The sequence below is a fragment of the Uloborus diversus genome, chromosome 3, assembly GCF_026930045.1.
Source record: "Uloborus diversus isolate 005 chromosome 3, Udiv.v.3.1, whole genome shotgun sequence".
Taxonomy (NCBI): Eukaryota; Metazoa; Arthropoda; class Arachnida; order Araneae; family Uloboridae; genus Uloborus; species Uloborus diversus.
In genome coordinates, this window is record NC_072733.1 from 25,338,083 (window position 1) to 25,357,282 (window position 19,200).

The 19,200-nt window shown below is 35.0% G+C and overlaps 1 protein-coding gene across 1 annotated transcript in view; it reads left to right on the top strand.

The window, feature by feature from the left end:
* Positions 1-3,434, top strand: part of LOC129218071 (sarcalumenin-like) — a 113,761-nt gene extending 110,327 nt beyond the window's left edge. The window contains exon 7 of the mRNA XM_054852260.1: positions 1,283-3,434. Within this exon, the coding sequence (XP_054708235.1) occupies positions 1,283-2,107 (825 nt within the window). The 3' untranslated portion in view covers positions 2,108-3,434. The remainder of the gene's footprint in view (positions 1-1,282) is intronic.
* Positions 3,435-19,200: the final 15,766 nt, after the last annotated feature.

The window sequence follows — 19,200 nt, forward strand, 5'->3', positions numbered from 1 at the left end:
AACTCCTCATTTTTTCTGTGGCCTACATCATTTATTCCCACCCACAAAGTAACCATATCCTCCTTATTTAATACCCTCTTCTTTTCAGCAATCTTACTAACGTCTTTCACCCAAGCCCCTAGTAAACAACACCTAGCCACCTTACGCTTAACTCTCCCAACTGTATTACCCACCTCCCTTATTATCGAAGTCCCCTAAAATTACACCCTTAGTTCCTCAGTCTGCCTCCTTATTTGAAGCTTCCCCCTTATCTCTGGAATATTAACAGTATCCTCTACAACTGACCCACAACCTAATGCTAGCTGGGCTTCCAAAGTTAGCATCCTTACTCTTAAGGCTGAGAGTTCAGCACATTTAGTGCAAATATAATCCTCCTTAAAAACAGACTCATCCTCCCCCTATATAGGCAGAACATATGACATAAATCACAACAGACCCACCTACCCCCCTTCCTACTCTTAAACTCTTTCATAATACATATAACACCCATTTCTACTCAGGGAATACTCCAAAAAACTCACCAGAATGATAAAAAATGCAAAAAAAAAAAAAACACAGAATAATACTACAAACTACAAACAGCAAATATAGCAGTAAATAAACAGAGTTGCTACACCCAAAAAAGCACACAAAGCAAAAATTAGAAGATCACCGCACGATAGGTTTAACTCCAAAAAATGCAAAAACACTTCAAGAATACAATAAAAGCAAAAATGAGCCCCCCAAACAATACAAAGCTAAATTAAATGATGAAATACAGTAAAAAAACTAAAACTAGACAGTAATAATCAAAAAATATAGTAAGAAAACACTAGCAATAAATCTCCCTGCATCAGAGGCGCCCTCTAATGGCCATCTAGTGCCACTAGAATTACTTGCAGAGAAATTCACGGGGTACCGCATAAAGGGCCCCTCCTCCCTTACAGTTCGGACCTGAATCCGTGTGACTTCTTATGGGGTTGCATCAAAGGGAGAATCTTTAGGAAACCCCCTGATTCACTTGTTGGTTGCGACACACTCCAGCAAGGAAAACATAGTTTCAGAAGTAGCTTTATAACACTATAGCCAGCGACGGTAACCTTTCGAGTACCTTGTACATTAAATGTATATTTCACATTTTTATTAGATGAAATAGGTTTCATGTTCTTGTAGTCCGTTTTTTTTCACACAACGATTGTTTACTTTCTTTCAGACTTTTTGGTCCACACTAATAACTTTAACTAATATGAATTGCACTCTCACAACGATAAAAAATACTTAATTCTTCCTTCTAACTTTCCAGGTAACAATTGTTGATACTCCTGGTATATTGGAAAACCGAAAAAGTACCGAAAGAGGTTACTCCTTGAACGATGCTTTTCAATGGTTCATTGATCGAGCTGATGCCATATATGTTGTTCTTGATCCTTCAAAAGTCGATATCGGGGGTGAACTTGGATCAGTGATTGATCAACTTAAAGGGCGTGACGTACGTTTTATTTTGAATAAAGCAGACACTATACGCAGAAGTGACTTGATGCGTGTGGTTGGTCAACTATTCTGGAATTTGTCTCCTTTGATGAGCAGCACTGAAGCCCCAGTGATTTATGCAGTTTCACTTACTACAAAACCATATCACCCCTCCGCCCCTGTCAAGTTCCTTGCTGATCAGGAAAAGAACTTCTTGTATGACATGAAAGACACTTTAGACAAACGTGTTGAAAACAGAATTCTGTACGCTAGGAGACATGCTGTCAAGGTCAGAAATCACGCTAACATGGTAGACTGTTATCTAGCTACGTATTACCGACATAAATCTATATTTAGTAGTAAGAAGAATGTTGCTAAATTAATTACAGAAAACCCATTAGAATATAACATATTTGAAGGACTTAGCAGTATGACAAATGTAAGCCGCTATGATCTCCCAAATCCTGCAACATACAAAGAGTTCTTTAAACTTCACCCACTTTATGATTTCAAGCCACTCGCTTCAACATGCAGTTACTTCAGAGGATGTCCTATGGACAAATTGGATGCAGCAATTGCAAAAGAAATCCCAGAACTTTTTGCTAAGTACAAAAAAGCTAAAAACAGCTTTGATGCTCCAAAACAAGAAGGGAGGTGAATTATGGGCCGTGAAAAAAATATTGAAGCAAACGTATTAATTAATTCAAAGTGAAAGTTTAAAAAAATTATGTTTGGCTGGAGCAAAACGATTTTTGCCCAGACGCATTTAGTAATAACTACCGAGAATTTCGATAAGAAAATTTACGTGTGATTATATAATTAAAAAAGTGATCTTTTGCCGCTCAGAGGAAAGAAAATGTACGCATTCTGAAGAAGTTGAAAGAGAGAGAGATCTTTCGAAGTATTTAAAACATAAAATGTTTCATAATGCTGAATAGTACTGTATAATAACTTTCAAAAATTATAATACAAAAAAAAAAAAATCATTGTTGTCAGTTAATGAGTATACAAATAAAATGTGAGTAAATCTTTCGAAACGAGTTTACAAGAATGCTGTAAGGGGATAAACAACTGCAATTTTCATGATTTCAAAAAAAGCACAAGCAATAATGTGATAAGAACTAAATGTTCCAGTATTGGAAAGTTTACGTGTTCCCTAATGACCTTCAAAACAAACTGTGATCTAAGATGACCAAATCGTTTGTGTTCAAGTGGTTGGATGTCTAAAAGAGAGTACAGTTCTAATTAACCTGGGTTAATTGAATGTGATGCTTATGAAATTCTCTATGATGAAAAACTAATTAAATGTATAAAAATTAACTATTTTCTGTTTAAATTTTAGTAATGTAATGACATTAAACATTATAACTCTAAAAGATATTACTAGTATTTGTGGAAGTAGTCTTTCTGCGTTAGAAAAGATATAAAATAATGAGCATTTCTTGGCATTCAAATGAAATGGAACTGCTTAAGTAAACTTATTGTGTGATTTTTCAAATCAATTATTTATATTATAACATTCCTAAATCTTCATTTGTGTACATTCCCATTAACTGACAACACTGCAAAAAATGTAAACATATGCTTTACCTTAAATGCAGCTTTGAGACGCATCATGAATGTGGAAAATGTACGCATGCGTGATGTTAACTACGTGGGATAAAATTTAGTAAACTTCACAGTCGGGGGGGGGGGGGGGGGGGAGGTCAAAGATTGAAGTTCAGCTGAGTTAAATATACACAACATGTTCACGATATTTTGTCTGATTTTGCTAATAAAATATATAAGTACTAGTTGGACGATAAAATATATTATCAAAACAATTCTAAAATTAAGAATAAATAAATTGCTATTTGAATCAATATTGTAAATGTTTCATTTCTACTTTGCGAGAATTATTTTTATACGACAAACTCAATCTCGACACTGTTATACTACAGAGTAGATAAAGCTTCTTGAATACTAAATTAAACATGATAAATATCTTTGAGTTGTCTATTCTTGTGAAATACACACCATACCACGTAAACTGTAATACATAATCAAATTATTCTGTATATTACTTTAGGGGAATGGAAACTGAATGGAAACAAGTAAGCTCCCTCCGCCACTCTAAAGAAAGTGAAATTCCAAAGAAATCCCAAATTATTAGATTCCATTTTTTTTTTTTTTTCTGACGCAAAAATACAGTTTAGTTAACAAACTGAATTCATTGTAGATCTACTTCATACAGTTGCAGTAGACCTAAGACACCATGGCATATTTTTTGCGTATTTTCTAAAATTAAATTTAGTACACATTAAGAATTGAACAGCGTCGTTTAACACTAGAAAGACTGAAAATTGCCGTATGCCTCGAAAGACGGAAGTGGCCAATATAGTCACTTCCGTCTCAAAAGAAATTGCAATAATGGTCAAAATAAGATGCAGAGTTAAGATATGAAAAGTTTGAAGCGTAAGAAAGATTTAGTGAAAGCATACTAAATATTATTTTTTACATGGTCCTCAAGTCTCCTACATTGCATTTAGGGAAATCACAAGCATGAAAAAACAGAACTCAAAAAAAATGACATGAGTAGGACCAGTAGTCACGGAAATATGAAACGTACGGTTTTAGGACGTATACCAAATTACACTCCCAGTCAATTACAATTTTTGAAGGGAAATATAGTGACCAACAAGGGTTTAAAATAATGTGTGCGCATCCAGTGTAATTTTTCAAACTGCACGATTTTTTTAGTGTGTTTTTACGTATAATAGCATAACATTTACTAGTATTTTTCAATAGCAATGAAAAATAAAAATTTTGTTTTTTTACTTCGAAAACAAGTCTTTCTTCTGAAAGGGCGAAAAGTTCCAATTTCATCTTCTGCATGGTCCTTAATAATTATGAACTCTAATCTCCTTGAATTTTGGTCGTAGTTGGTTCAGATTTTTTGTGTTTGTATGACGTTTCAATGGAGATTTTTTCCCTGAATGCAATTTAGAGGACTTGACCCATTTTGCCCGGTACAGGATCGTTCGTTGCAACGCTCGGTGAAATGGACTAGTTCGTAGCGTTCTCCAGGCCGCCGCCATATCCGTCGACAGCAGTCATTCTTCCGCAGACAGAAGCGAGATTCATCTGGAAACAATACCCGATTTATTCTGATTGTCTACGTTGGATGACTGTCACCGCGTCAGGCGTCTCGACCTGTGTTGAGAAGCCGATTTCCTGTGACTGGTACCCGTACACGTAACTGTAATGTATGCAATATATTGCGCGGGGTTTAGGCGGCTAGTTGATCACAGGCCGCCCCTGGTACCCATTGATGTCAGTTTGACAGTAAACCGCTACGTGACAGAAGCTGCAGGGCCATAAGCCACGTGTTCTGCTCTTATTGCATGCTGCACCCAACACGATATTACAACGAGACAATACCGGACCACATGTGACACTGGCAAATCGTAATGGCCTGATCAGATTTAACATCCTTCATATGCCTCTCCAGATGTTTCCCATCGGACACTTGTGGAATCTCATTGGAAGTGACATAAACCGAGGACCACTGACACAAACCACTGATGGTATACGCACAGCAATGAATGGGGCTTGGTTAAGGTTATCTCAAGCATCAAGCAACCGTCAATGATTTCATTAATAGCATGCCTCACCAGATTACGATCTCTATAGCTGCTGGATGCATCACATACTAAATAAAGTGGTAAATTTTTAATATTTTTTGTGTTTTTTTAATCATTTCTCATCTTTTTCACAACTATCACTCCTGCAATTTTTATGCCGCTACGCACATTTTTTCTTGCTGTTGCAATTTCACTTTTGAGGAGTATAAATAAATAAATAAATAAATAAGTAAATAAATAAATATATATATATATATATATATATATATACGGGGTGATCGGAAAATGAAAATGCACGTGGATAGGTAAAATTCATACACATGCTTGAAATGACATGGGATTTTATTGAAACCACGAAAAAAAAATGTGTTGAGACATTGCGTTGGATGTTATCTTTTAGCCCCCCCCCCTTTCTCCTATTGATGTCGGTCGATCGCGATAGTGTTGACTTCAGGCATCCTCAGAACCAATAATCACATGGAGTGAGATCTGAGGACCTGGGAGAACAAGCATGACGAAACTTGCAGCCCAGCACGCGATCATCACCAAAAGACGCCCGCAAGAGACGTTTCACACGTCTAGCAGTATAGGGTGGAGCGCCATCCTACATAAAAATTCTGCGCATATCTATTTTTCGTGGTTACAATAAAACCTCACGTCATTTTAAGCATGTGTGTTAAATTTTACCTATACGCATACATTATTCCGTGTATTATCAATTTTTCAAATGTATACTCATTTTCTGATCATCCGGTATATAAACATATATTAGGGTATTCCAAACTTTTCAACTTCGTTTTTACTAATGTCTCACCCCTCATTTGTTTTATAACTAGTCTAAAACTAAAACCAGAAAAAAAATTGGGTAGTTCCCACAATTTTACATGGTGCTGCAAAGGCTGTAAGTGTGGCCCTTTTTTTTTTTTTTTTTGAAGATTCAGATTTTTTTTTTTCAACTTTAAATTAAAAACTATGTAATATTTTATGCACTCAAATAAACTAAATACAATATCAAATGAGCATTAAAGCATATAGCTTTCAATGACCAGCATAAACTTATGCTTCACAGTAGGAGGTGCAGCTTACGTGACGTCAGCAATTCTAGTCTGGCTTTCAGCTTTCCGCTATCTTGCCAATAAAACCATTGTATGGGTTTTTTTTATTTTTATTTTTTTTAATTTTATTTTTAATAGCGCAAATATGTGAACTTCGAAATCGCTTGCATCTGATTCGAGAAGAATAAAATCAAATATCAGACATCAAATTACCTTCTACTAAGCAAAGTATGATGCGCAAGTGATTGTTTTGAGTTAAGTAAAATTAGATTTCTGTGAAACACTCGCGAAGAGAGAGAGAGTGATGTTCTCTTCAATTGCCTTCTGGCAGTAAGAATGATATAGTAGCAGTTATTCACAATTTTCTTGATAAAAAGAAACCTTTGTCCATGATAGAATTTGCGATTGGATGATGTGCAAGTGATTGTTTTGAGTTAAGTAAAAATATATTTCTGTGAAATACTCGCGAAGAGTGTTGTTCTTCAATTGCCTTCTGACAGTAAGAACGATATAGTAGTTATTCCACAATTTACTTAATAAACATGAACCTTTGCCCACGATAAAAGCCTTGTGTTGTTACACCATTGCGTCGTACACTGAAGTACTAAAGTGTTCTCACCTTTGTATTAGAATAAAACGAGGAAAAGATCTCTTACTTCACATGAGGCAGTGAGATGCAAAGGGATGAAAGTGGACATTTTCAAGTTTTGAGTAAAACGCGTTTAAAGATAACATCACAGGTATAGGATTCCATTATTTTTTTCCTAAATCATGCTGTATAGCAGCAACTACCAGGGCTACTAGCGCCATCTTTTGCCCCAAGACAGAGTTCACCAACCATGAGTACTGGTTATCTCCAAATTTTTAATTTTGCCACTTACATCTCTTTGCTTCTCACTACCTCATATAGTCTGCCATATATTGAAGGGACCAGATGCACTTACGGACCAAAAAAAAAAAAAAAAACAACGCACTAGGAAGGAATTGTCTGATTCAAAAAAAAACATTGTACGTAACAGCACCGATAGGAGATATGTAAATGATTACAAAACATAAACATCTTTTATTAGCCCAGAAATGTGCAATACAGTGCAGACGTTAATAGCCTCTCATATGAAGTTCGTATACCTCGATTCCCGGCCAAAGCAACTTAGGTTAAACTCATGAATCACGTTCATCAAAAGTAAGAAATTAGAAATTAAATAAACAAGTTATTAAAAAATATATATATTAAATGATTGTCCCAAATGACATCATCCGAAAATAACCCTCCTGAAAGTTTTCAAGATGGCGGAAGGGTCACGTGATCATCCAAGTTGGCGGAACCCCTTCCCACTGTTAAATTGTTTTCCTCCTGCTTGTCCCTATATCGCGTCTGTTACTACTTCTCATCGTATTTTCATCCTAAATTCGTCGCCTCGGAACAGCACTGCTCGTATATTGCTCCAAATCTCATCGGTATAGGGAGCAAAATTCATCGGATTTCGATGATCGGATTCTGCTATTGCCGATGAGACATATTGGAGCAATTTCCGATGAAAACTAATCGGAATCCGATCATCGGCTGATCAAAGTTTGATCGGATTTCGATGAATGGCCGATGAGTTGATGCTACTCGGGATATACACTGGTGTACAAAAATTAAGGACGAGACGGTGTTTTCAATATAACTTTGTACAAAAGCCTTCCAAATCAACACATTTAATACCGTAAGATCCCCAATACGTAAGGACATGTGTAATGTAAGCAACACTTACTAAAAGAGAAATCAGAGGGATAAAAAGAAGCTTCATTGAAAAAGTAGCATGGAGCGCAATGCGACTGAAGGCCGAAACATCCCTGTGATAGGTGTCCAGCAAGAAACATCCGGTCTTTAGTAGGGGATATGATCTCCCCCGACTGCTAGGCAGGTTTCACAGCGTCTGCCCATGCTGAGAATGACGGTGTCAATAAGTTGTTCAGGCATTGCTGCCCATTCGTCTTGCAGAGCAATCGAAGCTCCCGAATCGTTACTGGTGGTAAGGTACGAGCTGCCAAGCGTCTACCTAGAAAATCCCATACATGCTCGATGGGATTGAGATCCGGAGATCGTGCCGGCCAATCCATACGTTCAATATCCTAAGAGCTGTTCGGCAGCTACTGTGCGATGACATGGTGCATTGTCGTCCATGAAAAGGAACTGCGGACCCATAGCACCTCTAAAAAGACGTACATATGGAAGAAGAATCTCGTTACAATAACGGGTCCCGTTGACTGAACCTGCGTCGAAGATGTGAAGGTCTGCACGACTGCCTTTCATGATGCCTCCCCAAACGAGAACACCGCGACCTCCATACCTGTCCCTTTCAATGATGTTCGAGGGATGATTGCGGCTTCCCCGCTCTCTCCAGATGAGTATGCGATGACAATCGCTACTCAGACTGAATATGCTCTCATCTGTAAAGAGTACTCGTCCCCATTCATTGTCTCTCCAAATCCGGTGTTCCCGGCACCACAGAGAACGCCTTCTCCGACTGGCAGGCGTTAGAGGTACACACCGTATAGGGCGTCGTGCAAACAGACCACCACCGTGCAGTCTTCTGGCCACGGTAAAACGCGATATCGGTCGTCCAGTCGCCTGTGTCGTGTGTCTCGCGATTTCTCCCGCTGTCTGCCGCCTGTTTCTTCTGGCCTGTAAGACAATATACCGGTAATCTGCGGGTGTGGTTCCTCGTGGACGACCACTACTGAACCCCCGGATAGCTGTTCCTGTAGTTTGAAATTGTCTCCAAAGTCGTGAAACGATGCTGTAAGCAATTCCGAACTCTGCAGCCACACTTGTCACACTGCGGCCTTCCTCCAACTTATCAATTATTCGACCTCGGGTAAAAGCATCCAGATGTCGTCTAACAGATTGATTATTCGCCATTTCTCGCTGAGGCAGCAACTCGGTGTGATTTTAACTGCTATACGGCGTGCAATCTCTTTGCCAGAAATACTGATCTTACACCGACAACATGCTTTATACTACTCAGACACTCCCCCATTACGTCTGCCTGCATATCTGCGCATGTGCTACCGTACATCACCTTACTTAATCTCCTGATTGGTCTTTTTGTCCGCTCTGCCTCTTCGTTCAGCTGATATGCTAATTTTTCGACTTCGTCCTTAATTTTTGCATACCAGTGTATATATATATATATATATATATATATATATATATATATATATATATATATATATATATATATATATATATATATATATATATATATATATATATGTATAGAAAGAGAGAGAGAGACAGGTAGGTGGATAGACAGAAAGGTAAATAGAGAGTTAGAGATAGGTAGGTAGATATATAGACATTTCGATAGATAGATATATATGGTAGTTAGATATATAGATACATAGAAAAATAAATAAATGTGTAATTTAATGTAATATAATATGATATAAAATACAGTGGACTCTATCTATTCTGAACACTCCTGGGACCGAACAAAAGTTTTCAGATTATGGGGGGTGTTCATTATAGAGGGAGATTGGATAATGTATGTATATGTATTCTTTCTAGTGTTAATGGACTAAGTTTAGTATTGTGCCTAGTAAGCTATACCAGTTCCTGAGATAGATGTGCTGAATTTTGGTTTGGTGGCGAGTGCATAAAGTCTAATTCAACTCAATAGGACAGAAACTCTTGCATTTATTTTATTCTTTTTTAATTTAAAAAGTTTTACGTAACATTCAACTATGAAATACTACAATACAGCTATCGGTACAATAAGTAATTTTTATTCTGTTTTTGCATTGTGTAATGCAGGGCTTCTCAAACTGTGCTCCGTTGACCCCTTGGGGGCCCGCCAAGTTTTAGTTGGGGATCCGCCGCAATCTTCGGGGAAAAAATGTTTAAAACGTTAAATGATGTTTAAATAATGCTTTTTCATTTGAAAACCAGAATTTTCACCTTTAAAGTACGCAGTTATCTTTTGATCAGTACTTATCACGTCTTGACCAGTTTGTGACAGCGTTAAATTTTCAGTGTCAGAATGCCAGTCAGAAATACTTAAATCCTTAGTCGTAACCAGTTTTTTGTTATAGAGGAACGGAATTTAAGCTTAGTAACACATTTGAGAAGAGATTGAGGCACATTTGAGAGCAGTTTGGGAACACATTTGAATTCAACTATCAAATCAGTGCTATCTTTCTTACAAATGAGTCAGTGAGAAGCAAAGGGATGTAAATGACAAAATTAAAAGTTTGGAGATAACCAGTACAAGTGGCAGGTGAACCTCTACTCTGACTTGGAGCAGGAGATAGTACTTGAAGCTTTGGTAGGTGCTGCTATACTAGCATGATTTAGAAAAATTAAATCAATAAAAGCCTACTAAGGACTTATCTTTTAATGCGTTTTACTCAAAACTTGAAAATATCTACTTAGACCCCTTTGCTTCTCATTGCCTCAAATGTAACTTCAACAGCTTTTTTTTTTTAACTACCAATTAACAGAATCTCTCAATATGACGCTGCTATAAATTTTGTTGCAAAAATTCGCTGCCGATTGGTGTCAAGAATGCCGGCAAAAAGAATGACCCTCCCTGCGCGAAGAACACGGCGGTCTAATTGGTATAAACAAAGAAGTGTTTCATAAGTGCAAAAAGTGTCCCCCAAGAGTTAGGAATTGTTCTAAAAAAGGTATCATGTGTCAGTGTTCAAAAACGTTCTCAAATGCTTTCCCACAAGTTATTTAAAAAAAAAGATAAAAACCAAGTAATTGATCTGAAAAGTGTTCTCAGTCAGGGGCGGACTGGCCCGCCGACCCATCAGTCAGCACCAATGCGCCCTCAAGCCTGAACATCTTTTTTTTTAGCTGTTGAATTTCTCCTTGCTTTTAATTTCCCCTTTAGTTCTTTCTTTTTTTTTCCCCACCTATTTTTTTCCTTTTACAATTTTTTTTGAACTGTTTTTTTTTTTTGCACCTTTTTTCCCCCTTTTGCAACTTTTTCTTTTCTTTTCTTTCTTTCTTTTTTTTTTTTTTTTTGCACCTTTTTTTTTCGGAACTCAGTCCGCCCCTGTTCTCAGTTGCATGTTTTGAAAGCTGTACCAAAAAGCATACTTCAAAGTGTTCTAAAAAGGGAAAGTTCAAAAAGTGTTCAAAAAGTCCAAAAATTTGTAGTGCAAAACTAAATACGGAAGGTGTCAATATTCTGAACCCGGTATTCGCCTAAAGCAGTCAAAAATTCAATTCAATATAGTAAAACTGTGTCAGCTAAAATAACTTCACTTTTCTTTTTAATTCGATGTTCAATTTTCAATTTTAATTACTATATTACTAACCGAATTCTGTCTGATCAATTTCATTTTTGAACTCCAGAGGTTGTCAAAATAATAATAATAATAATAATAAGCATTGTAAACTTCCTACCAACTGCTTTTTTCAAATAGTAATGAAATCCTTAAATAAGTAATATAGTTAATTCAATTAAGTTCAAGTAACTGCAAACTACAAGTATCCATATTACACTCTAATAACAGGGGTCCATCCTAAATATTGGTCTCTGGAAGGGGTTCGCTGGTTATAAAGTTTGGGAAGTCCTGGTGTAATGTATTTTCTTGCAAGGTATACGTGTTATCATCCAAGTGAAAATTTGTTCTCAGCCGCACTTTGCTTGAAGGTAATTTATAGGTACTTCAAAGGTCTTGAATGTTACTCGATACAATCGTTGGATTCTTGAAATATAGTTCAGTGGCAGAAACTTCAGGCTCATATTGCGATTTTGTGTGATGCAGTAATATCCAGGAAAATAATTTTTCTCCTTCCTTGGGATAAAATTGTAAAAGTATTTCGGCCTTTCCAATTTGATTCATAGGAATTCTTGAGCCCAGGATTGTGAACATGTTCAGTATATAGAGAGGTAATAATTGAACATTATAGCATTCATAATTCGGGGGGGGGGGGGGGGGGGGAGGAGGGTTCATATTATAGGGGTGTTCAGGATACACAGAGGTCAGCCTATTTTAAGTCTATAGAGTTTTGCCGGGACCATCCAAAAGTGTTCAAAATAACGGAATGTTCACATTAGGGAGTGTTCAGAAACAGAGAGTCCACTGTAGTTAAAAAAACGAAAAAAAAAAAAAAAAAAACAGTAATATGCTAAAAAGTGTATTGTTAGTAAAGAAAAAATAAAGAAATAAAAATAGATAAAATAAAATATATAAAAAAATAAACACATTAAACCATTAGCATTACAAAATAGTACAAAAAGGAAAATACCTCACAGAAAACTTCAAATTTCTTTTTAAATCAAAAGAAATTTTGCCAGTGTTCATTCACTGACAAAAATTGTGTTCATTTACTGGTTCGAGGTGTTCATTAACTGGGTCGTTGTGCCATTTTTCCATCAAACATCCAAAAAAGCCGGAAACAGTACCTAGTACCATTCAAGTTTCTGCCTTTTTTTTTTTTTACATTTACATCGATCAATTAAAATGTTTTAACTGTCACGAATTGAATATTATAATTTTTAGAAACACAGGCGTCCCTCGTATAACACGGTTAACTCGTTCCATGTAGTATCGAAACTGTGTTATACGAGACTTTTTTAAAAATAACTTTTAACTTATTTTTTACACTAATTAATCATGTGCATAGTAAAACTCATGTAAATCTGTATCGTGTTGTATCGAAACCATGTTTCGTGTTACATCGAAACCGTATTATACAAGACTTAATAAATAATGTAAATCAAGGGATGTGTACCGTGTTATATTGAAACTAAGTTTCATAAAAACGAAGTAAAAACTTACTAGTTTTCAAACATTAACAGAATGTATTAAACAAAATGAAATTCCATCTTTTTTAAAGATAACATTCGTGTTATATCAAAACCATGAAGTATTAAAATCAAGTTTCGTACCGTGTAATATCGAAACCATGTTGTACAAGTACCGTGTTATACGAGGGACGCCTGTACTGATTTTAAAAAATGAAATTGTGCTTAAGTGCTCATTCACTGGTCGGTTTACCCTATGTCCACTTATGTCCTTCAAACAAAATATCAAAGTTTGAGAAACAAATAGTTATTACTTGGACACATCAAAAAACTTTTAATTAGATTCATTTTCCCGTTGCATTACAGCGAAGGAATAATTTCCATTGCAGGAAATATGCTCTCTAGCGCGACACCGCAACAATTCCCTCCTCCGGAGAACATTTTATATATTTTTAATGGGCATTTACTGATTTTTCTTTTTTTACATGCTCATAAAAATTAAGTATTGACACTTAAAAATTTAAAGTTTGAAATGGAATTCTTCTTATTTTTTATTATGCCATATCAACTAATGACTTGCGAGTATTGAAAATCAAGTTTTAATTTTTCGAGGATGGGTGCCCCCCCCTCAAACGCAGCCTGTCGGTGAGACTCTGCTTGCCCCTCCTAATGTGCTAACTCCCTCCCTGAAACAAATGTTGTAATAAAAAAAAAGTAGTTCTTGTGCTCCTTAGATGAAGAAACTAGTATATCCAGTGGTATAGCAAGATTTTTTTCAGTGTTGCTGGGTTCACTTATAACACATGCATATACACAAACAGGGTGTACCAGAAGGCCGTGTACAAACTTCGAGGAGATGTGGGGAACATGGTGGTGGCAAGCAAGAATTATATCAGAACATACTACTGGAAACGCCCTGCCGATGAGCTACATGTACACGCAGTCAGAAATAGACGGATGTGAAATAGGTTACAAATTTATTGCAAAATGACGATTTCAATTTTTAAGCAAGGTTTCAAGTCGTAGTTAAAATTTTCGGTCCTCAGCTACATTATATGCATCTCAATGACAACGCAGCAGCCGTCGCAATGTCGAGCTGTTTTCACAAGCTTTCATCGATTGATGCGTTGACGTTGCGACGCATGTAGGTCGCAAATTTTAACAACGGCTTTAAACCTTCCTTAAGAACAAAAATGATGTGTGAAATCGCCTTTGTAAAATAAATTTGCAACCTGTTTCGCATCAGTCTGTTTCTGGCTTTGTGTACATGTAGCTCGTCAGCACTGTGTTTCAGGTCATATGTTCCGGTATAATTCTTGCTTGGTGCTAGCCACCATATTTTCTATCCCTCCTCCAACACAGCATTCTGGGACACCCTGTATAAGGTAGTGAATAGCAAAGGGACGAAAGCGGACGTTTTAACGTCTCGAGTAAAACGGTTTAAAGTTCCAGTCCCCGGTAGGCTTTCATTGATATTTTTTTTCTAGATTATGCTATATAGCAAGAACTATCAGAGCTACTAGTACTACTTTGTGTCCCATAACCAGAAGAGAGTTTCTCCTACCACTTAAACTGGTTATCTCTAAGATTTTAATTTTGGCACTTACATCCCTTTTTTTCTCACTGCATCATATGTTCTAGGGTTTGATCAGGGATATGACTCCTCCTCCCCGGTACAGATGTGATATACCCCCCCCCCCATTTGGGGACACCGATTTTTTACACAAAATTGAATCTTTTTCTCGCCAATGAGGCAATAACTTTTTAAGCATGGCATCCCTGGCTAAACTAACCTGTGTTTGGCAACCCGAAGGCAATCTTTGATCTGTTCAAACTTGCTTACTTGTTAGCGGTCCACATTACATAAATTCCTGTTTTTTCGTGCAAGATACCTTAGAGGAAAGCTTATTTTGTGTTGGTTTAGATTCAGTAGTTGTGTTTTGATGAATAAATGTTAGAAAATGCCAGTTTCTTGAAACTTGACCGTTAATTAAGAGTAAAATCCAACTTGGGGTGTGTCTCGGTAAGGCGCATTGTTTCAGACTTAAAAAAAAAGAAACTCTCACTTCCGAAATTCTTTATGTTTTTTACAAAATCTTGAGGGTATCTTGTAGTTTTTAACTTTATACTTACTGCATATAAATTTATTTAACAAATTTAGTACAGTTACTTTATTCTAAAAGTTAATTCTTATCGATGCCATGAACTATTCAAGCATATTCTGTAAACGTGCGTCCTTTAGGTACTGAATTTCTGAAAATAAGTTGACTCTACGACTTTATAAAAATATGAAGGTGTTATTTTATGTAAACTATTGTAGATATTTTAAGTAGGTATTTCGAAAGCATGTTTGAATAGCAATGTATGGTACTTTTGTATTGTTTTATGTTTGGGATGTTTTGTCGAGACATTTTTGCTTTTTATACATCAAAATTTGAATAACTAAGCGTTTTTTTTTTTTTTTTTTTGGCAAAAATAGTTATATTTTGGGGATGTTTTCTGCTTTAAACATCGCATATTGAATCGCTTTGCTCTTTTTTAGTAGAGTAAAAGAATTGTTTTTGTTCGACGAAATGCATGTTGGAAAATAGCTTTTATTTCTATTGGTACATATTTCTTTGGTGAGCTGTGATAGTAATTTTTCTTTGTGTACAAAAACTTTTAATTTCTGGTATTTTTGAAGCAAATATTCGCGATGTTTTTTGCTGTGGTTTTATGTTATTTTTATACATATTGTCTTCTGAAGTGCTTTGATCATGTTTTCTTATCTGAATTTTTCCTGTTGGCGTTAAAAAAGCATCGCTAAGAACGATGTATGACTTATGTCGTCATACATCGTTTTCTTGGCAACGCTTTCTTAGCGTCAACAGGAAAAAGTCGCCAAGGGTGGGGTATATGACATTAGGTTACCTCTAAGATTTTAATTTTGGCACTTACATCCCTTTTCTTCTCACTGCCTCATATATTCTAGGGTTTAATCAGGGATATGACTCCCCTCCCCCTTCCCACTATGTCACCGACTGTATCATAATGAAAATTTTCTTAGCATAAGAAATGAAAGACACAAACAGTTAACTGACTTCTTTTATTTACTCGATGGATTATACAAATTTAAAAGAAAAAAAAATCCATTTGTTCAACTGTTTTTCCTAAAATAACATCAACTGCAGTCATTCAAGACAATTCTAATTTGAAAACTTTCTTATGAACTAAGGTAAGTCAGGTTAAGTGCAGATCATAATTTTCAACTAACCTTTGAATAAATCGATTTAACTTTGCCACTTCGGGTGTAAAAGTTGAAATTAAAGCAATGTCTCAGTTGAAACTAAACTCAGATTAAAGCAAGTATGCAGTTCCTGAACAGAGCAGGGATAGCTGCATATCTGATTTTCAATAACTTATGAGGTTGAAGTTTAAAGTAGACACAGGTGATAACACTTCACTGTACTTGCCCACAGACTTCACCACGATTTTCTAACACTAGAAATTTTATTGGAAGTACATGCTTATTAACCAAATTTTAAAAAAATAAAACAAATACATAAAAAGTAACTGTTACATACAAGAATAAGTATATATTTATCTCAATAACAGTGCAAGAATATAGTGAACATAACTGAATAAACTTTGCACAACCTTACCAGGCACATCCAGTTAATTCAACAAGTTTCAAGTTTTAACATTTTTCCTCAAAATTATACTTTATGCTTCAGGACATGACTATTGACCATTTCAAGTTCAGGTTTGTACTTTTCTTTTTCAAAACATTATGACAACTTTGCCATTATTCTGGAAATCATTGAAAATCTACACTTGTCCCAACTTACCTTATTTTGAAAATGGTACTTCGTATCCTCATAAATTTTTTTCATTGAAATCAAAATTAGTAACGAGAATCTTTTAAAAAAGTTTTATTTATATAATGATATTTGTACAATATTGAAAAATATTTTACATATCTCACAATAGGAACAAAGGTTTTTATGTAGTAAAAACAAACATTGTACAAAAATATTTCTGTCTACAGTCAACAAGTACATTAACGAATAATTCACTTGTCAGATCTTTAAATACTAATAACGAGGCAATTCAATTTTTTTTCTGAAATAAAAACCTTTTTATTTCGGGAGGAAAAAAAAAACTAATTTCAAAAGGAGGAAAATGTTTAATAGAATTGCTGCAATCAAATAGTAACGTTGCAAGGCGGTAAAGCACTGGTAAGAGGAATCAAATATTAATATTTTATGGTAAAATCAAACGCTTAAAATAAAGGTTTTTTTTCCCACATGCTAAAATATCAGCCTAGTAAACAGAATTACACAGTACCGTTTCCTCATCTTCATCAAAAATTTATATGTTATACATATACCAATATTTGTAAAAAAAAAAAAAAAAAAAACATGTTTATCAGCCTAGTAAAAAGAATTACAGTACTGTTTCTACATCTTCATCAAAAGTTTATATGTTATGTACACTATATATGACCAAAAGTATTCGGACACTTTCAAAAATGCACAATTTTACGGATTTCTCGAGAAATAAAAGATCAATTCCTCTGTAATTTTTTTTACATAAAAGGTATACTCCAGCTGTCATTTTCCAATACAAATTGAGGCTACTATTCATTTAGGGGACCAGCAACAAATTGAGGAAACTAAAAAATGTTTTTGATCATTTTTCATTGTAAATAGCTGGGAATAAGCTATAAATTTCAGAAATAAGTTAAAACACTATCTAGAATTTATTTTTATATTTTCATGAAAGCGTCTCTTATACCCAGGGAGATATAAGTATTTCTTTCAAAAATACAAATTTTTTTTGAAGGTTTTCGGCTCATATCACACAGAGTTTTCCATCAAAGGTTACTAAACTTTTAGAGTATTTGACAGCATATTAGAGAAATACAATAATGAAATCTGAAGTTAAAACATTGGAAATTCAATGAAAAATGAACGTTTTAAAGCAATTAATTTTTCACTGCACATGCGCAAAATATAGCAAATTATAACTTTCATAATCCAAAGCTCAGATTGATCTCGCAACTTATAAAAAAATTTCACCTCAATATCTTTAAAATTTAAAAAGTTATCAGCGATCTAATGAGTTGAATTTCTATAATTCATGGATAGGCGACAAATGGTAAAGGGTCGTTCGCAAACTGGCAAACACTTTCCTCTTATTGCTGCAGAGGGATTCGTGATAAAAACCGATTATTTGCGAACGATCCCTCACAAGTCCTCACCTAGCCAAGAATTATTAAAATTTGGCTCATTAGATTGCTGATAACTTTTTACATTTTAACGACATCAAGGTAAAATTTTTTAATGAGTTTAAGAATCTATGCTTCCGGTTATGAAGGTTTTAAATTGCTATCTTTAGTGCATGTGCAGTAAAAAATTAATTGCTTTAAAACGTTCATATTTCATTGAATTTTCAATATTTTAACTTTAAATTTCACTATTATGTTCCTGATATGCTGTCAAATATTCTGAAAGTTTAGTAACGTTTGATGGAAAACTCTGCGTGGTATGAGCCGAAAACCTTAAAAAAATTTTGTATTTTTGAAAGAAATGCTTATATCTGCGTGGGTATAAGAGATACTTCCACGATAATATATAAAAATAAATTCTAGGTAGTTTTCCAACTTATTTCTGAAATTTATAGCTTATTGCCAGCTATTTACAATGAAAAATGATCAAAAACTTTTTTTTGTTTCCTCAATTTATTGCTAGCCTTCCCAATGAATAGTAGACTTATTTTTTTTTGGAAAATGACAGCTGGAGTGTACATTTTATGTGAAAAAAATTACAGAGCAATTGGTCTTTTATTTCTCGAGAAATTCATAAAAATATGAATTTTTGAAAGTGTCCCAATACTTTTGGTCATACAGTGTATATGTTTGGAACAAAAGTATGTTTATCGGCCTAGTAAACAAAATTATAGTACCGTTTCCTCATCTTCATCAAAAGTTTTTTTATCAGCCTAGTAAATAGAATTACGGTACCGTTTCCTCATCTTCATCAAAAGTTTATATGTTATACGTATACATATATTTAACAAAAATGTATGTTTATCAGCCTAGCAAACAGAATTGCAGTACTGTTTCCTCATCTACATCAAAAGTTTATATGTTACATATATATGTTTGTAACGAAAGTATGTTTATCAGCCTAGTAAACAGAAAAACAGTATTGTTTAATCATCTTCATCAAAAGTTTGTTTATTGGCCTAGTAAACAGAATTATAGTACTGTTTCCTCATTTTCATCAAAAGTTTGTTTATCGGCCCAGTAAACAAAATTATAGTACCATTTCCTCATCT